The sequence below is a fragment of the Anticarsia gemmatalis genome, chromosome 17 (genome assembly GCF_050436995.1).
Source record: "Anticarsia gemmatalis isolate Benzon Research Colony breed Stoneville strain chromosome 17, ilAntGemm2 primary, whole genome shotgun sequence".
In the NCBI taxonomy this organism is placed as follows: Eukaryota; Metazoa; Arthropoda; class Insecta; order Lepidoptera; family Erebidae; genus Anticarsia; species Anticarsia gemmatalis.
The window spans coordinates 2,419,279-2,445,889 of NC_134761.1; the positions used below are offsets into that span (position 1 = coordinate 2,419,279).

The 26,611-nt window shown below is 34.0% G+C and overlaps 1 protein-coding gene and 1 non-coding gene across 2 annotated transcripts; one reads left to right on the plus strand and one right to left on the minus strand.

Annotated features, from left to right (window-relative positions):
- The first annotated feature begins 483 nt into the window (after window positions 1-483).
- On the plus strand, window positions 484-26,543 carry LOC142980254 (hemocyte protein-glutamine gamma-glutamyltransferase-like). The gene is made up of 15 exons (XM_076125594.1): window positions 484-610; window positions 10,467-10,551; window positions 11,210-11,340; window positions 11,768-11,886; window positions 15,903-16,035; window positions 16,840-17,023; window positions 20,707-20,924; window positions 21,966-22,172; window positions 22,630-22,849; window positions 23,133-23,291; window positions 23,625-23,745; window positions 23,955-24,063; window positions 24,335-24,495; window positions 24,955-25,146; window positions 25,752-26,543. The coding sequence occupies exons 2-15, from the start codon at window positions 10,481-10,483 to the stop codon at window positions 25,842-25,844; spliced, it is 2,118 nt and encodes a 705-aa protein (XP_075981709.1). The 5' UTR covers window positions 484-610; window positions 10,467-10,480; the 3' UTR covers window positions 25,845-26,543.
- On the minus strand, window positions 19,615-19,686 carry TRNAP-AGG (transfer RNA proline (anticodon AGG)). Its single transcript has one exon. It is a non-coding gene; the product is annotated as a tRNA-Pro (tRNA).
- Window positions 26,544-26,611: the final 68 nt, after the last annotated feature.

A 26,611-nucleotide genomic window follows, 5' to 3' on the forward strand; every position in this document is an offset into this window, starting at 1 on the left:
GTAGGTGACTGTGATTTGAAGTTTGGTGAGACAGTCTCGAATAAAGTTTGAACATTTTCATGTGATTGTAGAGTTAATTTTAATGAGTCATATTTTTCCTTTTAATAAAAGTACGTTATTTTTATAGTAAGTGGTAAGTTTTATTTATTATAGAAAGTGTTAAACATGCAACGTAACGTGGAAGTTTAAAAGTTATAAGGGTTACAAATACATAAGTTAAAGCTTGTTATTTAGAGCATTTAAATAACATACTATTGAAAAGAGCATGTATGCTAACTTTATACTTAGAGATTTTAAAAAACATGTATTACATACTTTATATTCATAGCCAGAAAAATAATATAAATGAAACAACAAAAAAATCTAAAGTTAAGATTGTTTCGCTAAATTGTTATAAAGACAACATTTTTGTCTCCTATTTTCCAAACTCCATGGTGTCCCTACAGTCGCGGGCGCCGCATTTATACAAGAAGCGCGATTATTTTTCGCCAGTCGAAGTGCGCGCGCGCATCGTTCACGATCACATCGCTAAATATAAACGTTGCGATTAATCGCTAGTGTGTGCTGTGACTTATAATTTTGTGTAGTGATTTTAGTTGGGAAAAATAAGGTAAATTATTTTTTGATTATAATATGAAAAAATATGCGTGAAAGAAAAACCTATGTAAGGTATTTCTATGTTGTAAAAATAGTCTTAATACTAGATTTTTTGTACGGCTAGTTTAGGTGGAACAAGTTTTACTCGTGGATAAAATCAAATTAAGTTTTCTTAGTTCAATGAACTTATAGTAAATACCTATTTATTAAAAGGTAGACTGCGATTACAATAAAATATTTAAATATACAGGTAATTCATGATAGCGATGCTTGATTTAAAATATTCTACACCTTATCGAGGAAAATAAAAAAAGCAATCAATAAGACTTTATTTTTATTTTGAAAACAGATCAAAGTTGTATTAATGTTAACCTTCATATTAACAAGATAATAATGTAACAACCGGTAAAACCCTTTGAAAAAGCTGTGGACATACTTCAAAACTATTTTTCTGTTGATTATTATTAAACAATATTAATATAAAATGGAAAAGTGGTTAATAAATCTATTTTCTGTAAAATAAATTAAAAGGAACTCTATAAAAAAAGCTTTAAATTCTAAATATTAAAATAATTAAACATCTAATTTCTGCAAATACCGTTAGAAGATTTTATATCCATATCCCTTTGAATTTGCCACTGAAATGATCTTTAGTACTAAACAGCGACTAACCGCCCCGGTGGTGCATGTCTTCAACAATATTTCATTCACATAGCGACTATTTATTTTCGTTTATCTGTATCAAGATCATTAACATTTGACTTTCATTCGTCGTGTGTTGATAAATAATATCTTACAATTTGACTCTACAGCATTTATCTTACGTTTCAATATAAAAATGAAACAATATTACTATGATTGAAGCGTTAATTTACTCTTAATTGAGATATATCGTATAAACACTTAAAAATGTTTTGAAAACAAAACCAAAGTATTTGTGTTGTCAATATTTTTATTGATTTAGACTCGTAAAAAAATTGTGGCGTGTACATAACACACTCGTATCTTAGTTTATATCTTATAGAAATTCCACTATATAAAGGCCTTTTTTACTAAACCTATGCATACATTACCGTAACTTTTAAAATAAACTTAGTTAAGGAAAAGTTTTACATCTTACACCTTCTCATACCAAATGATTATCAAAATTACCTATACAAAGTTGAAGGGCGAACTCTATTATAATAACTAGTTTCTAATTACCTATGTGTAGAATGACAGTGCAATATTTAAAAATCCGTTTAAGTATATTAAAAGTGAAAAAGTTATTCATATGTTTGTTAATCAAAATCTTACTTATATTATCAATCCGAAAGTTTGGTTGGTTTTATGGCTGTTTAAAACACTATCACGCTAAAACGATTGAACAGGTTTTGTTAAAACTAGTAACATAGATGCTTTGTAACCCGGATTAACACGAAATAATTTTAACAGCGGAAAATCTATTTCAACACTGGCAAAATAAATAAATAAATATCATTGGACAACTCACACACGGTCATTTGATTCCAAACTAAGCAGAGCTTGTACCATCGTAACCAAATAACTGATAAACATAATTATATACTTCTAAATACATACTTATATTTATAAATAAATTAACAAAGCTAGTAGAATATAGATCAATAATATGGGAGGTGTGTCTACAAAGTCAATAAAATTGACGCGTCAAATGACAAATTCAACTGTAAATTGATTTATTATTCATTTGTTATCTTTATTTGTATATATTTACACTTATATAACTGAGCCGTGTGTTTTTATACTGTTTCTATGAATTTATGCCCACGCATTCAACGTAAGATGTTACTCATTGAAGATCAAAACAAATAAATTAGTTCAACTCATAAAAGTCTGTCAAATTAATAGTAAATTATATGAGTAGAACAATTTGGTAGCATTCAAAATATGATTCAAGTTTTTTAACTGTAGATTACTTTATTTTAAAAGTAAATATATTACTTTTGTGATAGGCACTTAATAAAAGTGTAGTTGTCTCATTAAATTGAACATACAATTAACATACATATTATTATATACATAATGTTATTATATAAATTACTTTTTTATTGGTGTACTTATCAAAAGTATGGCGAAATAATTTAAAATAACGTCAGTATTAGGTACGTGCTTGAATTGTAGTAATGAATTATTAACGAATGTTTCACATAGAGCTATACATAAGGGCACCAAAGAATGTTATTTGCTTCGATCCTTACAAACTTTCCTTGCTTTATTCATATACAGTATACATCTTGTCATACAAGTCTACCGGTAACGAGAATGGAGCTATGTGGGCTCTTAGCTAGTCTTCGTATCCAAAACGAATTCCTAGCTGCTAACCAATTTCTGAAACTAATGTATCAATCAAATAATCCCGTAGTTAGCCACTACTCATTACATACAGACATTTTAAATATCTATTCTAGGTAAAAATCAGTATAAATGTAACATTCTACTTCAATACTTCTCAGAATCGACTGTTTAGTTTCCCATACGAAGTAAATATTTGTAAATCTTAACACAAATACCTGTTCCGAATTTAGCGCTTGTTTTATGTAATACTATGAGGCACCATATATCACAGTTTACATACCTACAACATTAGTTAAGGATTTATATCTTCTTTTGGTTATCATTTTTGGGATACTAAATGCAAGTTGCATAGCTTATGGATAAGGTCGATTAATCTATCTGATAGATAAAATTAGAGCATTATAATTCAGTCGGTCTGTTTAAGTATATATATATTTTTTTTTTCTTTTAAAAAGACAACTCCCGCACTAAGAATTGCTCTTGTATCGCGGGGACTTTTACAAACATACAAACAACGGACACAAAGCACGACCAGACCCGAAACAATTATTTGTGGATCGCACAAATAATCGCTCCGTGTGGGAATCGAACCCACGACCTCCCGACGCAGTAGTGTTGGCGTGGTGACCTAAACCACTGCGCCACGGAGGCAGTCAAAATATTAAGTAAGTACTTACCTAAAATTATAGTCGTTTTATGGACATTTCGAATTAAAATCAAATACCTGTCTATACCAATTTAAACAATACCATAGTATAAAAATATTTTTTTAAATCTACGGAAGTACCTACCTTTGCCCAGTGAAGCACCGACGCAGGCTAAATAAATTGATATTTTTAAATTCCTATGAATTCATCCTGCAACTTGCTAATGAATACTAAAACCTATCATGATAGATATTTATCCCACATTCCTACGAGTATTTTTAGCTAGACAACAAAAGAACAAAATAACATTGCAGTGGTAATGCGGTTAGTGTTGCAGTCAGTCGTAGCCATATGGCTTACATTCACTACAGATATTATTGTCTGCGTACTCTCTCACTTGTGTAATGTACTGCAGATTGTCTTAGAAAATATGTGTTTTATGATTTACTAGCTGACTCGCGCAACTTCGCTTGCGTCACATAAGAGGAATAGGTCAAAATTTTCTCCGTTTTTGTAACATTTTTTACTGGTACTCTGCTCCTATTGGTCGTAACGTGATGATAGCCTTCCTCGATAAATGGACTATCTAACACTGAAAGAATTTTTCTAATCGGACAAGTAGTTCCTGAGATTAGCGCGTTCAAACAAACAAACAATCAAACAAACAAACTCTTCAGCTTTATAATATTAGTATAGATTTGAGACAATGAAATGAAAAACTGCGGAAGTTTATGATCTTTTGATTGAATTGAACCGCACGTTTGGCGCAGTGGTTAAAGTGGTCACCTCGCCGCAATATCCATAACGCCGCGTGTGGTGGGTTCGAATTCCACTCGGGACAAATATTTGTGTGATGAGCACGACTATCTACTCTGAGTATGGTTGTCAATTTATCTATATAAGTATGCTTATCAGTTATTTGGTTACCGTAGTACAAGCTCGGCTTAGTTTTGAATCAAATGACCAAATGTTGTCAAATAATATTTATTTATTTATAATTTATGAAAATTCTGATTTAGTATTTTCTTTACCTATAATAAATCTATGTATATTAAAAGCCAGATACACCGCTTATAAATTAGTTAAAGATAAGCTATCAGCTAGATAAAGTGTATTAGAAATGTATCAAGTAGTCAAACGCTTTGTTCTTATTCGAATCGTAGCATACGCACTTCATCCAAAACGATGTTAATTTCACTCACTCGATGTTAATTTATTCAATGGCATATCAATGATTATATGCGATAACTTTAATGCATTCTAAAATATTGATAATCAAATATTAGGTATTAAATACATGGCAGCAATCTATAAATATGTAGATATGTTCATCAGATTTGAACCAATGCCACATTAAATTAAATAGTGCCCAAGACCACAAATAGGGTAAATGGCTACCAGTCAAATCTACTTCACTTCATGAAATGTCAAAAATACATTTTAGTATAGGAATACGAAATAGTGATGTCACAGTTTCGTATTTTTTTGGTATCAAATGAAAGCCTAATAAAATGTTTCAGTATGTAGTAATTACAATTTCAACACTATTTACCAGCAAAATAACATAGCCTGGGTATTTTATGAAAACCTTTTACGAATACAAGTTTAATAATTTTACGTTAACCCAGTCAACTACCTAATTGACCTAGCGCTACCTAGTTCTCTGACACGCATACAAGACCTAAATCAAACCAACTAATGCTACAATTAGTTCTATCAGCAGATACATTGAAGGTCAAGATCTGAATATAGATCGTGACCGAACGTTCTGCATCGGTGACTTCATTCATACAGCTTCTGCCCACGGATAGCGATTTTCCGACGATTTCTAGTGACTAAATGCATCTTTTACGTAGATACACAACTGTTATAGTAACTTACTCATTAAGTCTGGACATTTGGACAACTTAAAAATATCATCATCTCCCCAGTAATTTGACACTGATATTTATTTACTAGGTAGGTGAAAACAGAGAAAGTAAGATAGCTAGGTAACTAAACTTTTATTGCTACTAATGTTTATTTCGTTTGGAATATGTATCCACGACCCTAAGAGCGTCGCTAACGAAACCTTAAGTAATCTAATGGTGACATTACCATTGTGAAAACTGCAACTACAGCCGTCTTTACATTATGTATGTCTGTTAAATTTTAAAATTACAGTAATTTCGTACATTACCACGTACGTTTAAACACACAAAAGTTATTTCTAATATCAGTCGAGATAGAAACGATGCAACATTCGTGCACATTTAATTGTGTACTATATTCGTGGGATGGCTTCATATAAACCTGTCATCTACATTAGAACTTATTGTTGGAAATTGCTACTGCAGTCAGAGACACTGAGCTGTAATTTCACATTTATTTACACAGTTTTAGATTTGCTTTGATCTTAAAAATTACGGCTGTAAATTATTGCTGAATTGTGTCTATAGCGCAGTCGATTGTGTATCCGACTACTTATTGTCTATCTATAACAGCGGTTCCCAACCAGAGTGGTTCCCAACCAGAGTGGTCCGCGGACCACTGGTGGTCCTTTTTATTTTCAGGATTTTAATACACTTTATCTTTAATATACAAACATAGTGGTCCCTGATAACAAGAATAATATAAAAGTGGTCCCGGACTAAGAAAAGGTTGGGAACCCCTGATCTATAAGGTCTCGGTTCTCGGTTTTCTAATTTATATAAGAATGTTCCTCAAAAGTAGGTAGTAGTAGTAGTCTCGCCCCCTATTACATGGGGCTGACATTGTTGATATCGAAACGTAGATGTATTTCATACACCTTTAAGTATAACAGACGTGATATTATGTATGTATGTAAATTATTAACCAACAATTGTAGTGGTGGTAGCCCTCTCGTCTGCCATAATTCTGAGCCAAAACTAGCTTGCTATTTCACTGTTACAAATACAGCATTGTTTACAAAACAATAAAATCCTTGTTCCCAAGCTAATTCTGGACACATAAATCATACATTTACTGTGTTATTCGGTTCGCCAATAATTTTGTATAACGACGTCTTTGCAACACGCTTGTTCATAGTATAAGTTCTATTTTAAGAATCACCAGACATTGATGTCTGAATTTTTGAGTTATAAATTAAGATAAACGTTTGTGATAAGAATAGATCACTTGTCTATCTTTTAATTAGTAAATTGGCAGAATTTTTGTGTAAAAAAAGAGAATATTTTTATGTTTTTGTTAATTGACAGTTTTAATTAAATTAACTCTTGTTTGCGTGTTAATATACAGTGGCGACAAATAAATTTAATTTTCTATTTTTGTTAATTGCCTTAGTTTTTATTATATCTCTTTTGCATCGGCTTCATCAGTTTACAAAATATTTTTACGTGGATTACAGTCTACAGAATGAAATTGAGAGTTTTCTTTTCAATTAACTAATAAAGGACTTTTTCATCTTTAGTTTTGTTGAGTTAATCTTTGACTAAAATGTTTGCTACTACTACATGATTGCTACTATTTTACTATTCTAAATAATTTTAGATTGTACAGTTTAACAAACAAACATCGATATAATCACAACTATCATACAATTCCAAACTGGACTCAAACCTACACCCAGCTCAGTCATCATGACTAACACCAAAAGTGAAAGCTCTTAATTAATTAAAATGTCTAATTAAAAGCTTCACCAAGGTGTCGCCAGTTAGTCAATTAAGTTATTTTTAGTGCTAGCAACACTGTTGGCCAGTGTGGCGTAATTTAAATTCTAAACCCATAAAACCACTTTGTAGTTTAGTTATACTAATATTTGTGTTTGGTGCATCGTAAATACGGAATGCCACTTAAGTATTCTAGGTATAATGGTAGGTAAAATCATAAATGGTTATTAAGAAGGTTTATTTCAACGATAAAATATAGGAATCTACATAAATAATGTCACGCTTGTTATACTCGAAGATGTAGGCAATGTTAGTTCTATGTAATAAGGGACGAGCCTTATACCATTTACCGGGCATGTTAACCAAGCTCACGGGTGTTAGTGAAAAATATTCTAAATTATAAGAAAAGACTACCGATAGAAGACTGTATCACTCTGTCTGGGACTCGAGCAAGAGACCTCATAACCAGCAGACAGATCACACCATTCTCCCATTAGAAGTAGGTAGAAACCAGAGAACGCCACTTGATGCAATCCTTACAAACTTACATCTTGTTATACAGTACCGCCGGTTACGAGTACTACGCACCTAAAATTTAAAAGTTTATTTGAATGATAAAATCTTTACTAATATTATAAGCTGAAGAGTTTGTTAGTTTGTATGTTTGTTTGTTTGAGCGCGCTAATCTCAGTAACTACTGGTCCCATTTGAAAAATATCAGTGTTAGATAGTCTATTTATTAAGGAAGGCTATAGGCTATAATAATATATCATCTACAGCCAATAGAAGCAGAGTACCAGTAAAAATTGTTACAAAAACGGGGAAAATTTTGACCTATTCTCTCTTATGTGACGCAGGCGAAGTTGCGCGAGTCAGCTTGTACTGATATATAGGAATACCTGTTTTACCCGAAAGTGTAGACAGAATGTGTATGAAATACACCCTTGTTTCACCATTAATAATGTTTGTCCCATGTAATAAGGGACCGCTGGTTACGTGTACTACGCACTCGAACTTTAAAGGACTTCTTCAATGCCATCAGAAGCTAATATCAGTCATATAAATATACAGAGGTATTTTAACGACTACAGGTCATTGCTAAAGTCAAGTGCACGTCTAAAACAATGATCATAAACCAGATGCACGTAAAATATCAATTTTCTACTGATAATGAAAAATGTAAATCTGCATAACATTTGTAAATCACGTAGATGTTTTATTGTATTTTTATTTTAGTAGCGATTACAGCGTTTAAGACATACGGAGTATTTCTAAACTGCTGGTTGTGGAGTTGCGGATTTGATTCCTGTTTCTTTAAAAGCCTGTTCGACTATATAATGTATGACTTTGGTGACTCAATATGGGCACAATTAGGTAAAGTCATCAAATTACGTACCTTAAGTTGGAGTTTCTAAAACTGCTAATTTTACTATCATATAATGTCAATGAAGAGGTACTTATCTTTAAAAACTATGCAACAAAAATATATTTTAAATGCTTCCCATTTTTTTTAAGCTATCTGCGAAGAGACATGTTTGTTTTTAATTTCTGTCATCCTTAAATTCAGATAGTTGAATATGGTTCTTAATCGGATGCTTTACTAAATGTAATGTACTATTATCGTGTTAAAACACTAGTAGCAGTGAGTAAACTCGCACTTCAAGTCGACTCTTGATTGTGCAAATATTTAAACAAATGTCGATATGTGAACACGACTAGGCAGCAGTACGATTTTATCGTCGATTGAATAAAAAATTGACGTCATAATATTATTATCACATTTTTGCAAACATAATTTCTAATTATTACTTACAAAATCAGCTTCTAAAGATATGGAGCCTAAACCAAATAACCTTATATGTATATTATACAATGAGATGACTGACGAGGTCCTGGGTTTGATTCCCTAGTACTAAGTTTTATTGTTTTTTTTTTCTATTTTAAATTTAATAATCCTCAATGGAAGCCCTAAGTTTGGTAACGTGCTCGGTATATGGCAATAGGCTCGCCCCCTATTACATGGGACTTACATTGTTAATGGCGAAACGCAGTTGTATGTATATGCCTACATTTTCGGGTATAATAAGCGTCATCTATTTATCTAAATTCTACAATAACAATACTTATCACTGAAAAGGTTTATAATCATGTAATATCAATAATTTCATTAATTATGTCACATTTTGACAATATTATTCATCTAGGTCATAAATTTAAACCACCTTTTTCAATAAAATTTCATAAACGAGTTGAATCGTGGCCCTTTGAATATGAATCGTGGCGTATTTATAGTATGAACAATTTTATAGGTATTTGTTATTGAGGTCTAGGTATCAGATTTAACGGAAAGCCGACCGCAACGCTCTTGGGAACACGTTAATACAATATTATCAAAACAGGTCATTGCCCTGAATATAGCCTTAACTGAATGAATTAGAGGTTATGCGTAATTGTTTGCGGTTAAACCGCCCCGCTAAATAAAATGTTTTAAATAACGGAGTTACGAAATATCGGATTCAGTTACGATTTTTAAATTTAATAATGGTTTTTTTTATGATATTGAATTACTCTTAGGATCTTAAGCTCACGAAAACGTTTGAGCAAATAAAAAGACTTTAAGTTGGTTTGAAAATTACCTATTTCTAAAGATGGAAAGCAACATAATCTTTTAGAGGTATTATATGGTATTTTCAAGTATAATCAACTATGTATTTTTGAGATATTTTTTTTTGTTTTACCCATTAATCTTTAAAAATATATAGATGTTGAGTATGTTGATAATTATAATTTTCATTTAGTATTACAGGCACAGCTATTATAGACTAATGACGGATTATTTAAATGATTTTACACGTATTAATAGAATAGAGTCACGGCGAGGAAATCACGACTGGCTTGTCTAATCATTTCTATGATGAAACTGTAAATGTATTTATATTTAAGGATCTCAGTATAAATATTGTATAGTTAAAGACTATCTTTTCTTTAGATATTAGTAGAGACCTGTCACCTATTAGTGGGCTGGTGGAAGTAAACAAAATTCGGAATTAAAAACATCAGTTAGGTAGGTACTCGCAGGCTTATGCAGCTGATAGTGGCCTGCATGATACAATTTTGAAAATATATAGAACTAAAACCTAGAGAAATATCCTTCATCCTAAGGCTCGCTACTAAGCTGGTGGACTATAGTCACTTTAAAGCCAAATTCTCTCTTTGCAGTCACAGCATAATATCTTAGCAGCATCGTAAATATTAAATTTATCTTCTTTTGTTACAGGTTTTTAATACAAGATGGAGCCACTGCAAGTAGATGTTGTATACTTCTACCCGAAGGAGAATGCACAGACACACAACACAATCAAGTAAGTCTTTTATATAAGTAAAGTAGTTTAATTTAAAGCCATGATAGAGTAACAGACTTTCGCTTTTATATTAATAGTATGTAACCAAATGTTGCAGCTTCATGAAGGCTAAACTTTGTCTAACCAAGTGTGGGTACTAGGTTAAGTTTAGCAAATTTGGGTTAAAGTTCGCCTATGCAGCCAGGTGTCCACACTGATATAATATTAGGTCGGGGAAAAAGTCTTTTCGCATTATAGTATGCATGAACTTGTAATAAAATCTTGTCTCTAAACAGCCTAAACAACAATAAAACCTAATAAACCGTTTATGGTTCTTGAAGCCAAAGAGATTTTATTACAAGTTCATACATACTATAACGCGAAAGATTTTTCCCCGACCTAATAATATAATTTTACCACCTCCGTAGTGCAGTGGTTAAGGTCACCACGCCGCTACCATCGCGTCGGTTTGTGCGATCCACAAATAATTGTTTCGGCTCTGGTTGTGCTTTGTGTCCATTGTTAATATGTTTGTAAAAGTCCTCACGACACAAGAGCAATTTTTAGAGCGGAAGCTGTCTAAAAAAACAAAAAAAAAATACCAAACAAACAATACCAATATAGTCTAAACTATTTTTTCAAGTATGTTGGTTATGTATAAAAATTTGTTTGTATGCAGGTTTGAAGTGGTGAATGATGAAGCCCCGACCACCACCATCGTGAGAAGAGGCCAGCCTTTCTCCGGAGTCATCAGGTTCAACAGGGACTTTGACGAAAATGAGGACATGATACAGTTCATATTTATACTCGGTGAGATTTTATATAAACTTTGGATACTAATTGCCACCTCCGCGTTTTATACAGTCTTTGCCCCTCCCCCACGCAATGTTACGATGCAATCCGTCGTAGTAATATTTTGAATAATAGGCTAATAATAGCCTTCATTTAAATCTAGTTTGAAAGCAGATTTATACGTTAGATTTTGAGATGCAGTGCGTATTCACTAGAATTGAAGACGTGTGTTGTTCCTTTTATTGCTTTTACTGTCGTAAAGATGGTCTTAACGAATCCAATATTTTACAGTAACGCGGTAATGTAGAAAACAAAGAAAGATTTCCCCTTCCGTATACCGATTATTTACCTATTGTTAATCTCTACGATATCCTAATATTGACAATATCTGAATAGTTAAACATAAACATCTGCAAAGAATTCTAACTAACCTAATCTAACTCAGGTGACAAGCCCAATATGGACACGCAAGGAGCCATGTATGTTCGGCGAGATGTGATCCCAGACAAACACGCGTGGAGTGCCAAGATGCTCGATGTACAAGGAAATACTGTCCCATTTGAGGTGAGCCTTTTATAGCATTGATAGCTTAGGTAACACGTCGTGTTTTTGAAGTTATGAAAGATATGACATGAAGTTGTTTAAGTATTTGGTAGGCTGTCTTAGGCTGATATGCTATGGTTGTTTGGTGTAGAAAAGTTTGAAGTTGTTTGGGATAGGTGGCGTTAGTTAGGCGTAGGTCTAGAAGATGTTTTGCTTATAAATTATTTAGTGTAATATTAAGTTTTAGTCTTTCTCAATTTAAAATCGTTTGCAATCAAGTATTCAGAAGAAAGTATTAATTATTTTTTTATTAAAATTGGTTGTGAAATTATTTTTTCGTTCTGATAAAAAGTAATGCGGTAATATTTGGAAACTGTGTTTAATTTCATTAAAAATAACTAAGTATTTGTATTTGTGAAACGATCGAAACTCCCTTTTTTACTTCATAAAAGTTTTTCGCACAGGATATTATTAGATTTTGATCTCGAATAAAAAAATAATTACATTGAAATTCCCAGACACTCAAATTACAAGTCTAACACTGTATTTAATTAATAAAAAATGGCTAAATCGATAAGCAAACTCGTCTCAAATTGCTGCAGACGCAATTACTAGACTTGTATATAATTAGACAAGTCGTAGTACAAAAATAGCTATATTAGGCTACGATACTGCACGAGGTTTTTTAAGACTAGTATCTAATTTATCGTATGAGAAGTTCATGGCTTAGTTAACAACAGCCGCGCGGATCGATCTCTGAGGTTAAGCCACGCTTGCCGAGGTTGTTCTGTGGATGGGTGACCATCTTATTACTTTACCGAGTTCCTCTGTGTTTCGGAAGGCACGTTAAATTGTGGGCCCCGGCTGTCATTTTCGAAGATCTTTGACAGTCGTTAACAGTAGTCAGAAGCTTGAAAGTCTGACAATCAGTCTTAGCGAACGATATCGTGTTATAACCCAGGTAATTGGGTTGTGGAGGTCAGATAGGCAGTTGCTCCATGTAAAGCACTGGTATCCAGCTGCATCCGGTGAGACTGGAAGCCGACTCCAACATAGTTTGGAACAAAGGCTAAGCTAATATATATCTTATTTATCGTATGGCTATAGTTCAACAACTTCGTAGAGAGCCTTGTATGCAAGTTTCGCGGTTAGCGGAGGAATACAAAATTTATTTGATATAGCCACTTTATTTTTCAAATACTCAGGTCTTGATAATATTCTATATAAATCGTGCACACCAAAGCCCATTAATAAGTAGTTGGGCTATGATAGTCAACCTAGAGGCAGTAGGCTTGAACCTGAACATTTGAATGGCCACCGATCGATAAAATGACCGTAACGAAAGTTACTGAACGCACTGTTCGGTATCGACTGCTGCATGATGTGTGCAGCTAGATACAAGTGTCCCTTAGGTATACTAATAAAAGTTAGCTATGTTTATATGGAAATTTTTTCACGTAGAAAATTGCAGTGACACAAAAACGATATGTAATAAGGTACTTCGGTCTGCGTATTTTTTTGTAATAGGTACTACGTATTGGAACGCAATATGCTCTGTTTGATGACTAATAAAGGTCAAATAAAAAATTGTAGGTGACTTTATAGACTTCTGATTGAAATAAATTAATTAAGTATTTTTTTTGCGGCTTGCCCTTTGCATAGACACTACGCAATAAATAATTTGATACCTTGCCTGTTTTTCTTCATTCTTGTTAATTCCATGAATTAGGGAGAGCCTATTACCATTTCCCGAGCATGCTACCAAACTATGTGCTACTACTATTGAAAAAAATAGTGCCAAAAATATTTACTTAGTCAGAGTCAGAAATCGGACCCGAGACCACATTATCAGCAGTATAATACCTACACGTAAAACACGTAAGAAAAAAAAAAAGGATCATCATAATTGGTCCACTCGGAAAAAGTTATGAGGTAACAAATAGAAAAAAACCAGTCGAATTGAGAACCTCTTTCTGTTCTTGAAGTCGGTTAAAAATACCTACGTTTTGATATCTATGACGCCAATCAAACCAAAACAATATTTAAATCATATACCTATCAGGCGGTACTTACATAATCTACAATGTATTACTAATCCAAATAAGGTGACCAAAGTGACTACCGAAAATAAACCAGACAATTATCATGCAAACTACTCTTTTATAAAATACAATAGATTATTGTTTAGCTATTTTAATACAGGCTTAGAATATTAAAAATATCATTGAATAACTTTTAAGTTATGATGTACAGTGACCTCTAGCGGTGATGTTTGGTACTATATCTTTGTATGGAATCGTTGTGATTCGTTTGAATAAATTGTCTTGTTTTGGGTGTAGGTTGTAATAAAAAAAACCCATAGAATGGTTTTTATTTGTTTCTATGGGGAAATCCTAAACTGTTACGGAAAATCTGTAGGTATGTCATGAAAAAATGCTAGAATGGAAATAGAGCTGGGTAACCCAAATAAGGCCTATGTCCTAAAAAGGCCTATTTCTTAAATTTCCCGTTTTCGGTTTAAATTCACCGTCAAAGTATGTAGAAGTGTGCGAGTACATTAATTTACGGACTTGGAATATTTTGGAAAACTATGAATAACTTTAATCACATATTTAAATCATCTCGAGTTCGTTTATTGGAGATACAGTACAAAGTATACCCATTAAAGGCTTTTCTATGAGTGTAGGTTGAACATTACAGTAGCAATAAGTAGATTAAGTAGGTACCTAATTTAATTAAATTAGATTTTATTTGTAATTGTTGTCTGTGTGTCGATTTCAAGGTTGCATTTTAATGACGAACATGTACACCTACTTACTTAATTTATTTTATTGGTACTTTGCACGAGTTTTCACTGCATAGAGATCTTTTTCAACTTTCATAAAAAACACCTCCATCCTTAACTCACACTTAGCCGTCGTGGGAGACTCAAAGCTCTACTTTAATTCCGAAAGAATATCACTGCCCTGCCGTAAGACATCAATATTAATATAAGCAAAAGGGACTCCCGAATATCAAGAAATAGACACATATGAAGCAACCTACTGTAAAAAATAAACAAGTAAATTAACCTCATAAACAAAAGGCCTCAGAGCCAATATAATAAACAACAATAATAACAATTTATTCCAAGTACCCGCAATTATTATTATAGGGTCAAAACATTCCGGACTCGGTCAAGACCGGTCCATCACCATACGGGTTTTAAATTACTATTTTATCGATATTATGCTAATGTAACTATTAAGATTTCATGATAAATAATAATATTTAAATAAATGCTTAAATGGTATGATTGTTTTACGTAGGGGAATACCAATGTTTTATGATTTTATAGGTATTTTATTTTGACATACAAAGTATGTAAAAAATTAGTTTTGATTTAAGTTCTCGCATTAAGTATAGGTACTATTTAGTATTTTGTGAATCAGTCAGGAAACAAAATAAATTTAGCGTTTATCGTATACTAGCTGACCCGCGCAACTTCGCTTGCGTCACATAATAGAGAATGGATCAAAATTTTCCCCGTTTTTGTAACATTTTTTACTCGTACTCAGCTTCTATTGGTCGTAGCGTGATGATATATATCATCACGCTACGACCAATAGAAGCATAGTATAAGTAGCCTATAGCCTTCCTCAATAAATGGGCTATCTAACACTGAAAGATTTTTTTAAATCAGACCAATAGTTCCTGAGATTAGCGCGTTCAAACAAACAAACAAACTCTTTAGCTTTATAATATTAGTATAGATTAATATAGATTATTTGGTAGTTACGTGTAATGTGCATAAATTTGTACAGTCACGTGCATAAATACGATGTCGATTTGTTAATTTATTTTTATAAATTACAACATCAATATTCTTTTGTTTTGAAAATATAAACCGCCATTATAATTTGCAAGCAATATGTTGCAAGAATTTAATAAAGTCCAGTTTTTCTAGAAAAGAAAGTTTATACCAATAATTTTACTCTATGTTTAATTGTTCCTAGATTCGTTCAAGACATAATTAAACCTGAGGTTTTCGTCCACAGATTTCAACTCCAGTGACCACAGCAGTCGGTTCATGGGTACTTCGTGTAGTGACCAGACTAAAGAGCTCTCCCGAGAGGGCAGTGTACGACTTTGACCAGGACCTGTACATTCTGTTCAACCCGTGGAACCCTGGTAAGAATCTATATTCCCCAGTTAAAAAAAAATCGTTACTTTTAGGTAGGTAAATTTATTCAATATGATTCTACAAAATATCTTCATAAATAATATTTAAATGCACAAACAAGAAAAAACTGAATAAAATATTCAAAACAACATGTTTTTTTACTATTTTTGTTTGTTATTTATTCACATACATTATAATATTTTTGTTCGCACTTGAATAATAAATATAATCAAACTGCATCAGCGCTATATTTAAATTCACACTCATCTACCTATTATTGCATCAATTTACAAGTTTGAAAACAAATTCCCCTCTGAGAATATATCTTGGGTCGTATCATTTTAATATTCTAATCTCATAAAGAACAGTTGCAATATTTAATTCACGCAAAAGTTTAGGAACAAAATCGTAACACCCTATGCTATGGAAATAATCACCATACCCTCTATGTTTACAAACATACAATTAATATACAAATTGGCATAAAAAAGGTACCGCAATATCCTTTCTAGTTATTTTATAACTGCACGTTTGGCGCAGAGGTTAACGTGGTCACCTCGCTGCAGTGAGTTCGAAACCCACCCGAAACAAATATTTGAGTGATGAGCACAAGTTCCTGTTCTGAGTCTGATTGATAATGTATCTATCTAAGTATTTATTTAGAAGTATATAAAACGTTTATCATTTAATAGGCTTTCCTACTATAATCTCCGCTTAGTTTGGATTCAAAAACCATGAGTGAGTTCTTCAATGATTTTATGTTAAAAAAATACTTTTTATTCGACTACTACATATTCCTTTGTTCTCCCTAGATGACCAAACTTACATGGAAGACACGATGCTCCTCCAGGAGTACGTGATGAACGACGTAGGCAAGGTGTGGGTGGGGCCAGTCAAGACGACCCGTGGTAAACCCTGGTTCTACGGCCAGTTCGACCAGCATGTACTGCCGGCGTGCATGCTCATGCTGGATAGGGCTAACATGCCTTATAGCCAGTGAGTATTTGAGACATACATATTGTTTTGTATTGTAGTTCTTTTGTTGCTGTTTAATTTAAGCCAATTTGGTTGATATAACCGGGTAAATAGAAGGAAAGCTGTTACCATGGAACTAAAAATGGTGCCTATAAATGTGTTATAAACAGATAGTAGAGACCATCGATCATACTGCTGCATAAAAATATATTCAATGTGTGTTGTTGGAACTTGGTACCATTAAATAACATTTAGACGTCATGAAGAAGTTCTTTTACAAAGTAAAAAGAAATCGTTTTGACGACTTTAAAGGTCGCCACTGCCAATGTGTTGGGAGATCAAGGGTTCGACTCCCAAAAGGAACAAATGAGTGCGATCCAAATATTCTTGTTTCGGAAAAACTTCTAAAAGGCATAGTTATGTTCAGACTCAAATTCCAAACTTATGTTTAGGCTAATCCTAATATCTTTTCATTACTCCTTGTTTATGGCAACTTCACAGAGAGTTTCAAACAAGTTACTATCGATAATTTTACATAATGAGCCTCATCACCACAGCTGTGGCTGTACAACATACAAATCACTTCAAAACGTATCGATTACCTACAAATTACAGCCTTAAAGTTATTTTGAACATAAAGATATCAGCGATGCATAATTTTACGAGTTCGTACCAAGAAAGACTTACTTTAGCATGTCATTTAGTGAGTAGTGTGAATATTAGCCTGTGGTAGCTCGAGACGTGATCAGGGTGTATGACGAAAATTATGGTTAGGTATATAATGCAGCAGGTTTTGTTGTTTGATGGTATTCGGCATTCCTTGGTGTTTGCTGTTATATGTTACTGAGTGACTGACTGATGGACAACACTCAGTCGAAACTAACGTAGAAAATTGAAGTAGAGAGAGTGAAGATTTGTGGAATTTCCAACCCAAAGGTGGTGAAAATTTTCTCATGAAATTGTGTGGTTTTCTTTAATTTATTGTCTACTAGCTGACCTGTGCGGCTCCGCTCGCGTGAATGATTTTTTTTTACTAATACAAAGCTTAATTATTCCTTAACAACAAAATATGCTTATTTCACGAAAAATATTCTCAAAATTATTTATATCTCATATAACTCGCGCTAAAGCATATCCGCCATTAAAACTGTTGCCATGACAACGGAATTTTGTTAATTAAATGTCATTATAATATTGTTTATTCGCGACTTCGGTGGCGAAACCTGAATTTTCCCGGGAAATGCGTCATTTTCCCGGCGTAAAAAGTAGCCTATGTCCTTTCTCGGGTATCAAACTATCTCCATACCAAATTTCATGCAAATTGATTCAGTAGTTTAGGCGTGATTGAGTAGCAGACAGACAGACAGAGTTACTTTCGCATTTATAATATTAGTATGGATAATCAGTCTTAGTTTAGAAAAAGTGTAAGATGGTTAAAGGCTTTTGAAATAGCACCTGACATCACGATTTTCTGCAGTCCTCTCATACGTTTCATAATGTTATTTTTTGCCTTCGTCGCCAAGCTACTATAACAGTTATAAACACCCAAAGTTATTTGACTCGTGATCTATCTAATATTTAGATGGACCGAAATTCTAAATTTCGAACACAAAAATTCAAGGATTTTTGCTAAAAATAAATCGCTTAGCGTCCGATACAATTTGTACGTGACTTTGATAGATGCATTCTATACGATTTTAGAATACAAATAACTGCAAGTTTTGTAGTTTTTTATGGAAATAACTGTGTCTTGCAGCAAAAGATTAATCGGTGTACGTGAGAAACGAATTAAATAATGTATCTGGCTTAGATGTCGGCATATAAGTCACTTTAAAGATGAATTGCCACGGAAAACGACAATTTACTAGTAAAATTAATTATAATAAAATGTGTAGCAGCTTCTTTGAAACTAAACACAGTAAGAGGATTTTATCGCGTTACTGATATCAAAATATTATAACAATATAAATATGAAACTTTTGAATTTCTAATAAGTTAAAGCTAGATGATCGATAATGATACGAGAGGTTTAGGGCAAACCATAAAACGTTAGTACTTAGCAGGTAAATAATTCTCGTAATGAATATGGTGGTGAAGACCTAACTTCTCTCACATTTCGGAAAGAGGATCGTGCCTATAAATAGCAGTGATGACAAAAATGTATTAAATTAATTTATATCTACCAATTAATTTTATTCGGTGGACAAGTGGTGGTGACATGCAAACGAAGACATTTAAAGTTCCATTAAAAATATGAATTTATTGGACTAGCAATCATTGTCTTTCCCAGTACTTATATTACTCACAATAATCTATTAGATATTGCAATGATAATAATTGAAACATTTCTTAGAACATTAACTTGACCGATTTAGGAGAAATAGAGGAGTATGTGCCAGCAATGTTGGAGCTACGTGTTTAAATATTACGTCATTTTATTTGTCATGCATCGACTATGTACAATGTACTCGCAATAATCTTTACAACTGTTTGCGATCTTTCACGGCCGTAGGTGGATTATAATATGCTCAAAATAAAGATAAAAATTAGGATAACATTAGTGAAAAATGCTTGAAAATGTTTCAAAAGAGGCTGTGCGTAAAAAAATGTTTGGGCTCGTCCGGGATTTGAACCCGGGACCTCTCGCACCCTAAGCGAAAATCATACCCCTAGACCAACGAGCCGCTTATGTATTACGACTAAAGTTAAATACCTAATCTAAAAGTAACTAATTTTCGGAATCTCTATATAGTGTAAAATAAAATCGCTTTCTGCTGTCTGTCTCTATGTACACTCGGATCTTAAAAACCACACAATGATAATAATAAGAGTAATTCAAGAGATAGGTTTATGCGTTTAAATTGTAAGCGATTTTTGTAAAAATAACTTTTTAAATTAGAGAAATATATTTTTTAATGTGGGTTCTATCAATGCACTTATTGTTGCTATGTCCACTCCACGTAAGAGTGTACAGACAGTGATAAGAAGAAGATAAGCTTTTCAAATAAAACTATCTTTATTAGTGTTTCGCATTTTTGTGAAGGTCAAAACGGTTAACCAATTTAGATACAATGACCACAAAGTATTGTTGTGAAATTAATCATGATTGGTATTGTCATAAGTTAATCTTACGGTATCGCCCCCTAGTGGGCACTGGAGTTACTTGTGTGGGGCGGTAGTGAGTTCAAAGACTAATGACGAATTACAAAAAAAAACTGGTAGTCTTTACCTTTTTTCCTTTGAATAGAGAGCGATTGACGATGAATGGTTGGGAAGTTATGCTTAATAGGATCAGTATCGCGATACTCTACAGTCGGAACTATCCGAGTATCGAGAGTTTGACACTTAAAATATATTACAAAAATAGTTCCTGCGACACCCGTCAGAGGCGCTGATCAGATTTTCATACAAAATTTCTCGATGACAACCCGATTGTCCGTAGTAGATAGTAGTAGAGAATCCAGCTACTGATGACTTCTAGCGGGCGCGGCAGGAACTATTTTACAGTACATTTTAATATCAAACTCTCGATACTCGGTAGTACCGACTATACAAATTCATGCTACAGTTTATATAAATTTCAATACTTTTTCACCCGCACTTGTCTAGCGTGGTGGACTCAAGGCCTAACCCCTCCCTCATAACGGGAGGAGACCCAGCAGTGAGACATTAATAAGTTTAATTAATTAATTTATTTATTTCAGTCGTGGCGACCCAGTAAAGATGTCCCGCATCATCTCTCAAATCGTCAACGAGAACGATGACGGCGGTGTCTTGGTGGGAAGGTGGGACGGTCAGTACGAGGACGGAACAGCTCCGTCCGAGTGGACCGGCTCCGTGGACATCCTGGAACAGTTCTTGGAAACACAGGAACCTGTGGCTTATGGACAATGCTGGGTGTTCGCTGGCGTTGTTACTACCGGTAAGAATTTTAATGATTACTTGTATGAATATTAATTTTATGTTTTCAGCTCATGAAGATACTAATACTTAACAATCTTTGGCAGACACCTTTGATTCTAAATTTAACAAATATGGAGCTATCCCCTCACTAAGCAAAGTATTAGATAGTAAACATGCAATGCGCTAGTTTATAAGTTAAGATATATAATGATTAAAGTCTTGCGTGCAGCTTAGGAAGAGGTAAAATGTCGTTTCAGGTAGTACAGAGAAGTAAACAAAAGAATTTTTTGAAGAAACCACAGAGAAAAAATACCGCAGGAACTATTTTTAATGTGGTTTGAAATGTCAAACGCGATGTATAGTAACGGTTGTAGTGCTACAGGTCACAGTATTGCGTAGGCGCCCTTAATCCAAATTTTATCTCCAATGGGTTGCGGTTAAGTGTTCCTTTCCCAAAACCGTATTAGCGGTGAACCACATCCGTTGAACAGCGAGCGGACACGCGGGACAAAGATAGTCTTAATCTACATTCACACATCCACAATTTCCCCTGACAATAAAATAATAATAATCTAATTTCCGCAACACTGTTGGATGGGAGCCAACTCACGCTACTGTAGTTTAAACTAGTCGGAATAAAAAATAACGAAACTATTTTTATGAACAAGCAGTGTGGTTATTATGTTTACATGACGTTTAAAGTTAATTAAACAATGCAAAAAAAAGTTAAACGTTAATTAATCACTCAAGTGAAATAGTTAAAATAAACACAATAAATTTACTTTTAGTTCATTTTAAACACATGGGTGCATTAAATTCGAGTTTGAAATTTTTGAAATGGACAAGAAAAACCTTTTATTTAGCCTTATTCGAACTAAAACGTTTTTGAACGCGATTCCACTTGCGTGGTTTTTTAAAAAGAAGTAGGTACCTGAGGCATTGTTTATGTAATTTACCTGCATCGATTACATTACTGACGTAAAACAATCCCAAGATGCTGCAAAAAACTAATCATCCAATAATTTATTTCCTTTAATAAAACAATTCTTCTTTATTCCAGTCTGCCGTGCCCTAGGCATCCCGTCTCGAGTGGTCTCCAACCTGGTATCAGCTCACGACGCGAACAGCACCCTCACAGTCGACAAGTACTACTCGGAGACGATGGAGGAACTGGGCTATGATCCCAACAACGAGAGCAACGCTGACTCCATCTGGAACTACCATGTGTGGAACGATGTGTGGATGGCGAGGCCCGACTTGACTGCAGGTAAGGAGTATACAATTTTAATGGCCTTTTGCAGAAACTTGTTTAATTTTCAGTGACTTAACGGCATAATGCTGAAACATTATATTTTAAGTGACTATTATGAGCAGTAAAATTTAATTGATGCCCAAAAGTATTGCTGTTTCCACGATGTACGTCAGTGCGATAAAGAAAGGAAAGAGGATTTTTTTGCATACGATCGCTGATTCTGCTAATCTTATAATGATTCTATCCTGATGTGGTTGAAGTCTGTTCTTTACTTAGACTTGTGGAAGTCCTCGTAGGACAGAATTAAAGAAAAGATTTTCTTTGTTGGCGAGTGTTTTGTTTTGAAAGTATCAGGTATAGTTTTACCTGAGGAAATATCGTATTACCAGAGCTTCCTAAGATCAATGTAACTACAACAGTCTAGTCTAGTGTAATGACAAATTCCATTAATTACCTATCTTATCGTTACCAGGCTATGGAGGCTGGCAAGCTATCGATGCTACTCCTCAAGAAACCTCCCAAGGTATCTACCAGTGTGGACCTGCTCCCCTAGAAGCCATCAAGCAAGGCAACCTCGGCCTGAACTACGATGTGGAGTTCATGCTGGCTTCCGTTAACGCTGACCTGATGAGATGGAGAATCAACCCTGATGATGAGACTGGCTTCTCCATGGTTGACAGCAACCAGTACCAGTAAGTAAAAAAACCCGCCTTTTTCAGTGCTAGAAAATACTGCTCTTCAAATTAGAAAATGGAATGGTCACCTAACTCCTCAGTATTTCTGACCTAAATTCTTAATTAAAAAATCTATTAAAACGTAATTTCTTTTCCAACAAAGATCTGTATGGATAACACAATACTGCAACCAATTTTATTCAACTCTCTGCTGACATCGAACTTTTATGTTAAAATCTGGTAGACTAGTCAGAATATACCCTTTTAGAGCATATATCTTAATAATGTTGTCTCTTTCCAGTATCGGTCAAAAGATCCTCACCAAGAAGCCCTACGTGTTTGACCCGATAGGTGATGAGGACCGAGAGGACATCATAGCGCAGTACAAGTTCAAAGAGGGAACAGCTTCCGAAAGACTGGCGCTCATGAACGGTGTCAGATTCTCTGAGAGAGCTAAGAGGTAAATAGAATAAAACATAGCCTTTTAGAAAAAAAATACCAAGTTTGTCACTGGAAATAAATCAACGTTTATATCATCATATTTCAAAGGACTAGAAAACAGGTTTATAACTTTAAACTTCAAAGAATACGACTGTGTTAACTGCGTTGAACACGATCTATCTTGTAGTTTTATGCCTACTTCTATGTTTTTCCTTTGAAAACCTTGCTCCGGATAGCTGCGGTCTCAAACGGCTGTAACAGATCGATTTGAGTGCTAAATTACTTTAAATAAACAAATGGATATTAAGCTAATGTTATATGCGTGTTTTCCTCATGAAGTGGTGATTTTCAGGTACTACAAAATGATGAGCAATGCCCAGAACGACATCTCGTTCAAGCTTCGTGACGTCGACACTGTGCCTATCGGCAAGGACTTCAGAGTCACTGTTGATATTGAAAACAATTGCAGCGAGGTAAGAAATATCAATCATTTACACAATTTTTATTACAATAGTAAAATCATGCTGTAGTCCTCGGTTAGGCTACAGTATGATTTTCACTAGCAACTTCTAAAAGGGCTTGGTACTTCATTCACCTTTTGCTTCTCAATCACTTTTAAAAAGTCTTAGGAACACCTGATAGTTAACCATCAGATATTTAATGGTAGACGTTTTATTTTTAGCCACGCAACATCAAGGCTTCCCTATCCACGACCAGTGTATTCTACAATGGAGTCAGGGCTGAAGTCGTCAAGAAAGTGGAAGGCAAAATGTCTGTCGGACCTAACAAAAGTAAGTCAGGATAAATCTTGTATTGCTTACCAAAATTTTAACACTCACAGTGCAAACAAATATATTATACAGAACTTGACAGTGACTTTCCTTTGGAATCTTATTATTCTGTACCCACTTTTTTTTTGTTTTCTTCTCGTGTTTAGTAGTCAATTGTGTGTCCAAGTTTTTTAGCCACCAGAAAGTCATCGACCTCACTTCATATCACCTCACTATCGGCAGCAATGCTGTTCAACAGTTCCATTACACATTTCCTTCTTTTCTTTCTCAGAGGAACAGATCAGCATCCTAGTGAAAGCTGACGACTACCTGCCCAAGTTGGTAGAGTACTGCAATATGAAGATATCTGCAATGGCCATCGTGGACGAGACCAAGCAGTCCTGGGCTGATGACGACGACTTCCAAGTCCTCAAGCCTAATATTAACATTAAGGTAAAGGATTTTTGTTGATACAATTTTGATGTAAATACTTATTACTTAATTACCTACATAATATCACAACTGTCATACTTGATTGCGTATGATATACCGATATGTACACTCAAGTTTCACGCTATTTACATTATAAGTCACATGTAATAGGAGGCAACCTTTTTGCTATTTACATTACCAAACTCTGAGCAACTATTGAGAAATATTCTTATATAAATTAGAAAAGCCCAGTAATACTTTACCCGATCTATGAATCTTCTTGACCAACGACTGCTGGTCAAGAAGATTCATAGCACACCCTGCTGACAGCACCGCAGACACTTATTAGATGCTTAAAAATTTTCTTGGGCGTCATTCGAATCGTCGAAACTTGGACTTTGCAGGGTGTGCATATGTCCTTAAACTCCTCTTCCATCCTTCAGATGCAATATAAAAACTTAACCATCTTTAATCTTCCAGTTCAACGACGACCTCATCCTAGGCAAGACAGGTGTAGCAGTTCTCTCGTTCGCCAACCCCCTGGAGCGTACGCTCACCGGCTGTGAGTTCCGCGTGACATCATCGGGCATCGATGGCCGCACGCTGAAGCTGCCCATCCCTGATGCTGGACCCATGGAGCTTATCAAAGCTGAACTGCCGATACTACTTAAGGTAAAAGTCCGTGCATGCTACATGCATTTTGACTGACTGCATGTCTGGTGCAATACTCAACGTGGTGGTCTCGATGGTGTGGTGGATTTGAGTTCCACCTGGGACAAACATGAATAGGTTGTCGTATGATAAGTAACGAGTCTCTTCTGAGATTCACCCTCTTATTCATTTATACTAATATTATAAAGCTGAAGAGTTTGTTTGATTGAACGCGCTAATCTCAGGAACTACTGGTCTGATTTTAATTGCGCGGGTCAGCTAGTAAAAATATATGAAGTTATGAAAGGCTTATAAACTGTTTTGTTTCTTTCACTCCTTAGTGAAATAAAAATTTGTTCTAATGCGAATAAATTTTTCAAAGTTAGATACTTATTTGTTATCTGAGTACCACACTACAAGCTCTTTTTATTTATTTAGAATCGGATGACTGTATTTGAGGTCTGACTGTATAATAATGTTTTGTTACTTCTTAACTATTCAAAATCAGTACCTAAAAATGATATTTATGGGTTTAATTCTATCACTTAGCATTATAACGTGGAGCAACGAGCACTTTACTTGTGTCATGATATTTTTACACTCAATTTATTTCTTTATCCCAACAGAAAGCAGGCAAGATCAATTTCGTAGCCACCTTCAAGTCAGTCGAACTGAAAGACATCAGCGGCGCAGCTACAACAGAAGTCTTCGAAGAATAAGCAACTCTATTACCTAAGAAATAAGAATGTATTTACTTTAGTCATTGTTATTATTGTTTAGATAAAACATACTATATACGTAAAGAGATGAGTCAGACATGTTCTATTAAAAATGTATATAATGTTGCTAAAAAAGCTACTTCTTTCGCTTTTGCAACGTGATTTCCAAGCCGCCATTTTTTTTTTATTGTTGAGAAATTTTATACCGTTTTAATTAGCGCCCTTGCTTTTTTCGTGAAATTTCGCACTATTAATAAGTAACTATCCCAGTTATGAGTAGAAAATAATTATTTTTGAAGATATATTTCAACTTTATAACTGACATAACAAAAAGCTTATAAATTACTTTAAATAAGAATAAACAAACTTTATTCTATCTTTATAAGTATTGATTGATCTCTGAATTCTTAGATTTCAGAATTTAATTAGGTGCAAACATGGCATAATATTTGTTTTAAGAAAAAGGATTTAATTTGTAATTTGTTTACAGGCAGCGCCGTAAAACGGATCATAGTTAAGCTTAAAGTCTGCTTTTAAAAGTGCCATATCTGGCTTCTAGCATTTTATAGGTAGCTTTAGTTGTTAAAATTTATTATTAATTAGTTTTGTAATGAAAATATTATACTTTTAAGAATCGCTACACAGAATATCATTGTAAAGAACATTTATATTTTATTAAATAAAAGTTTTATGAACAGACTTGGGTGTTTATATTTTGAATAATTATTAGCAGAGGGCGCCACTATAGCGAAGATTATATTTTTGCT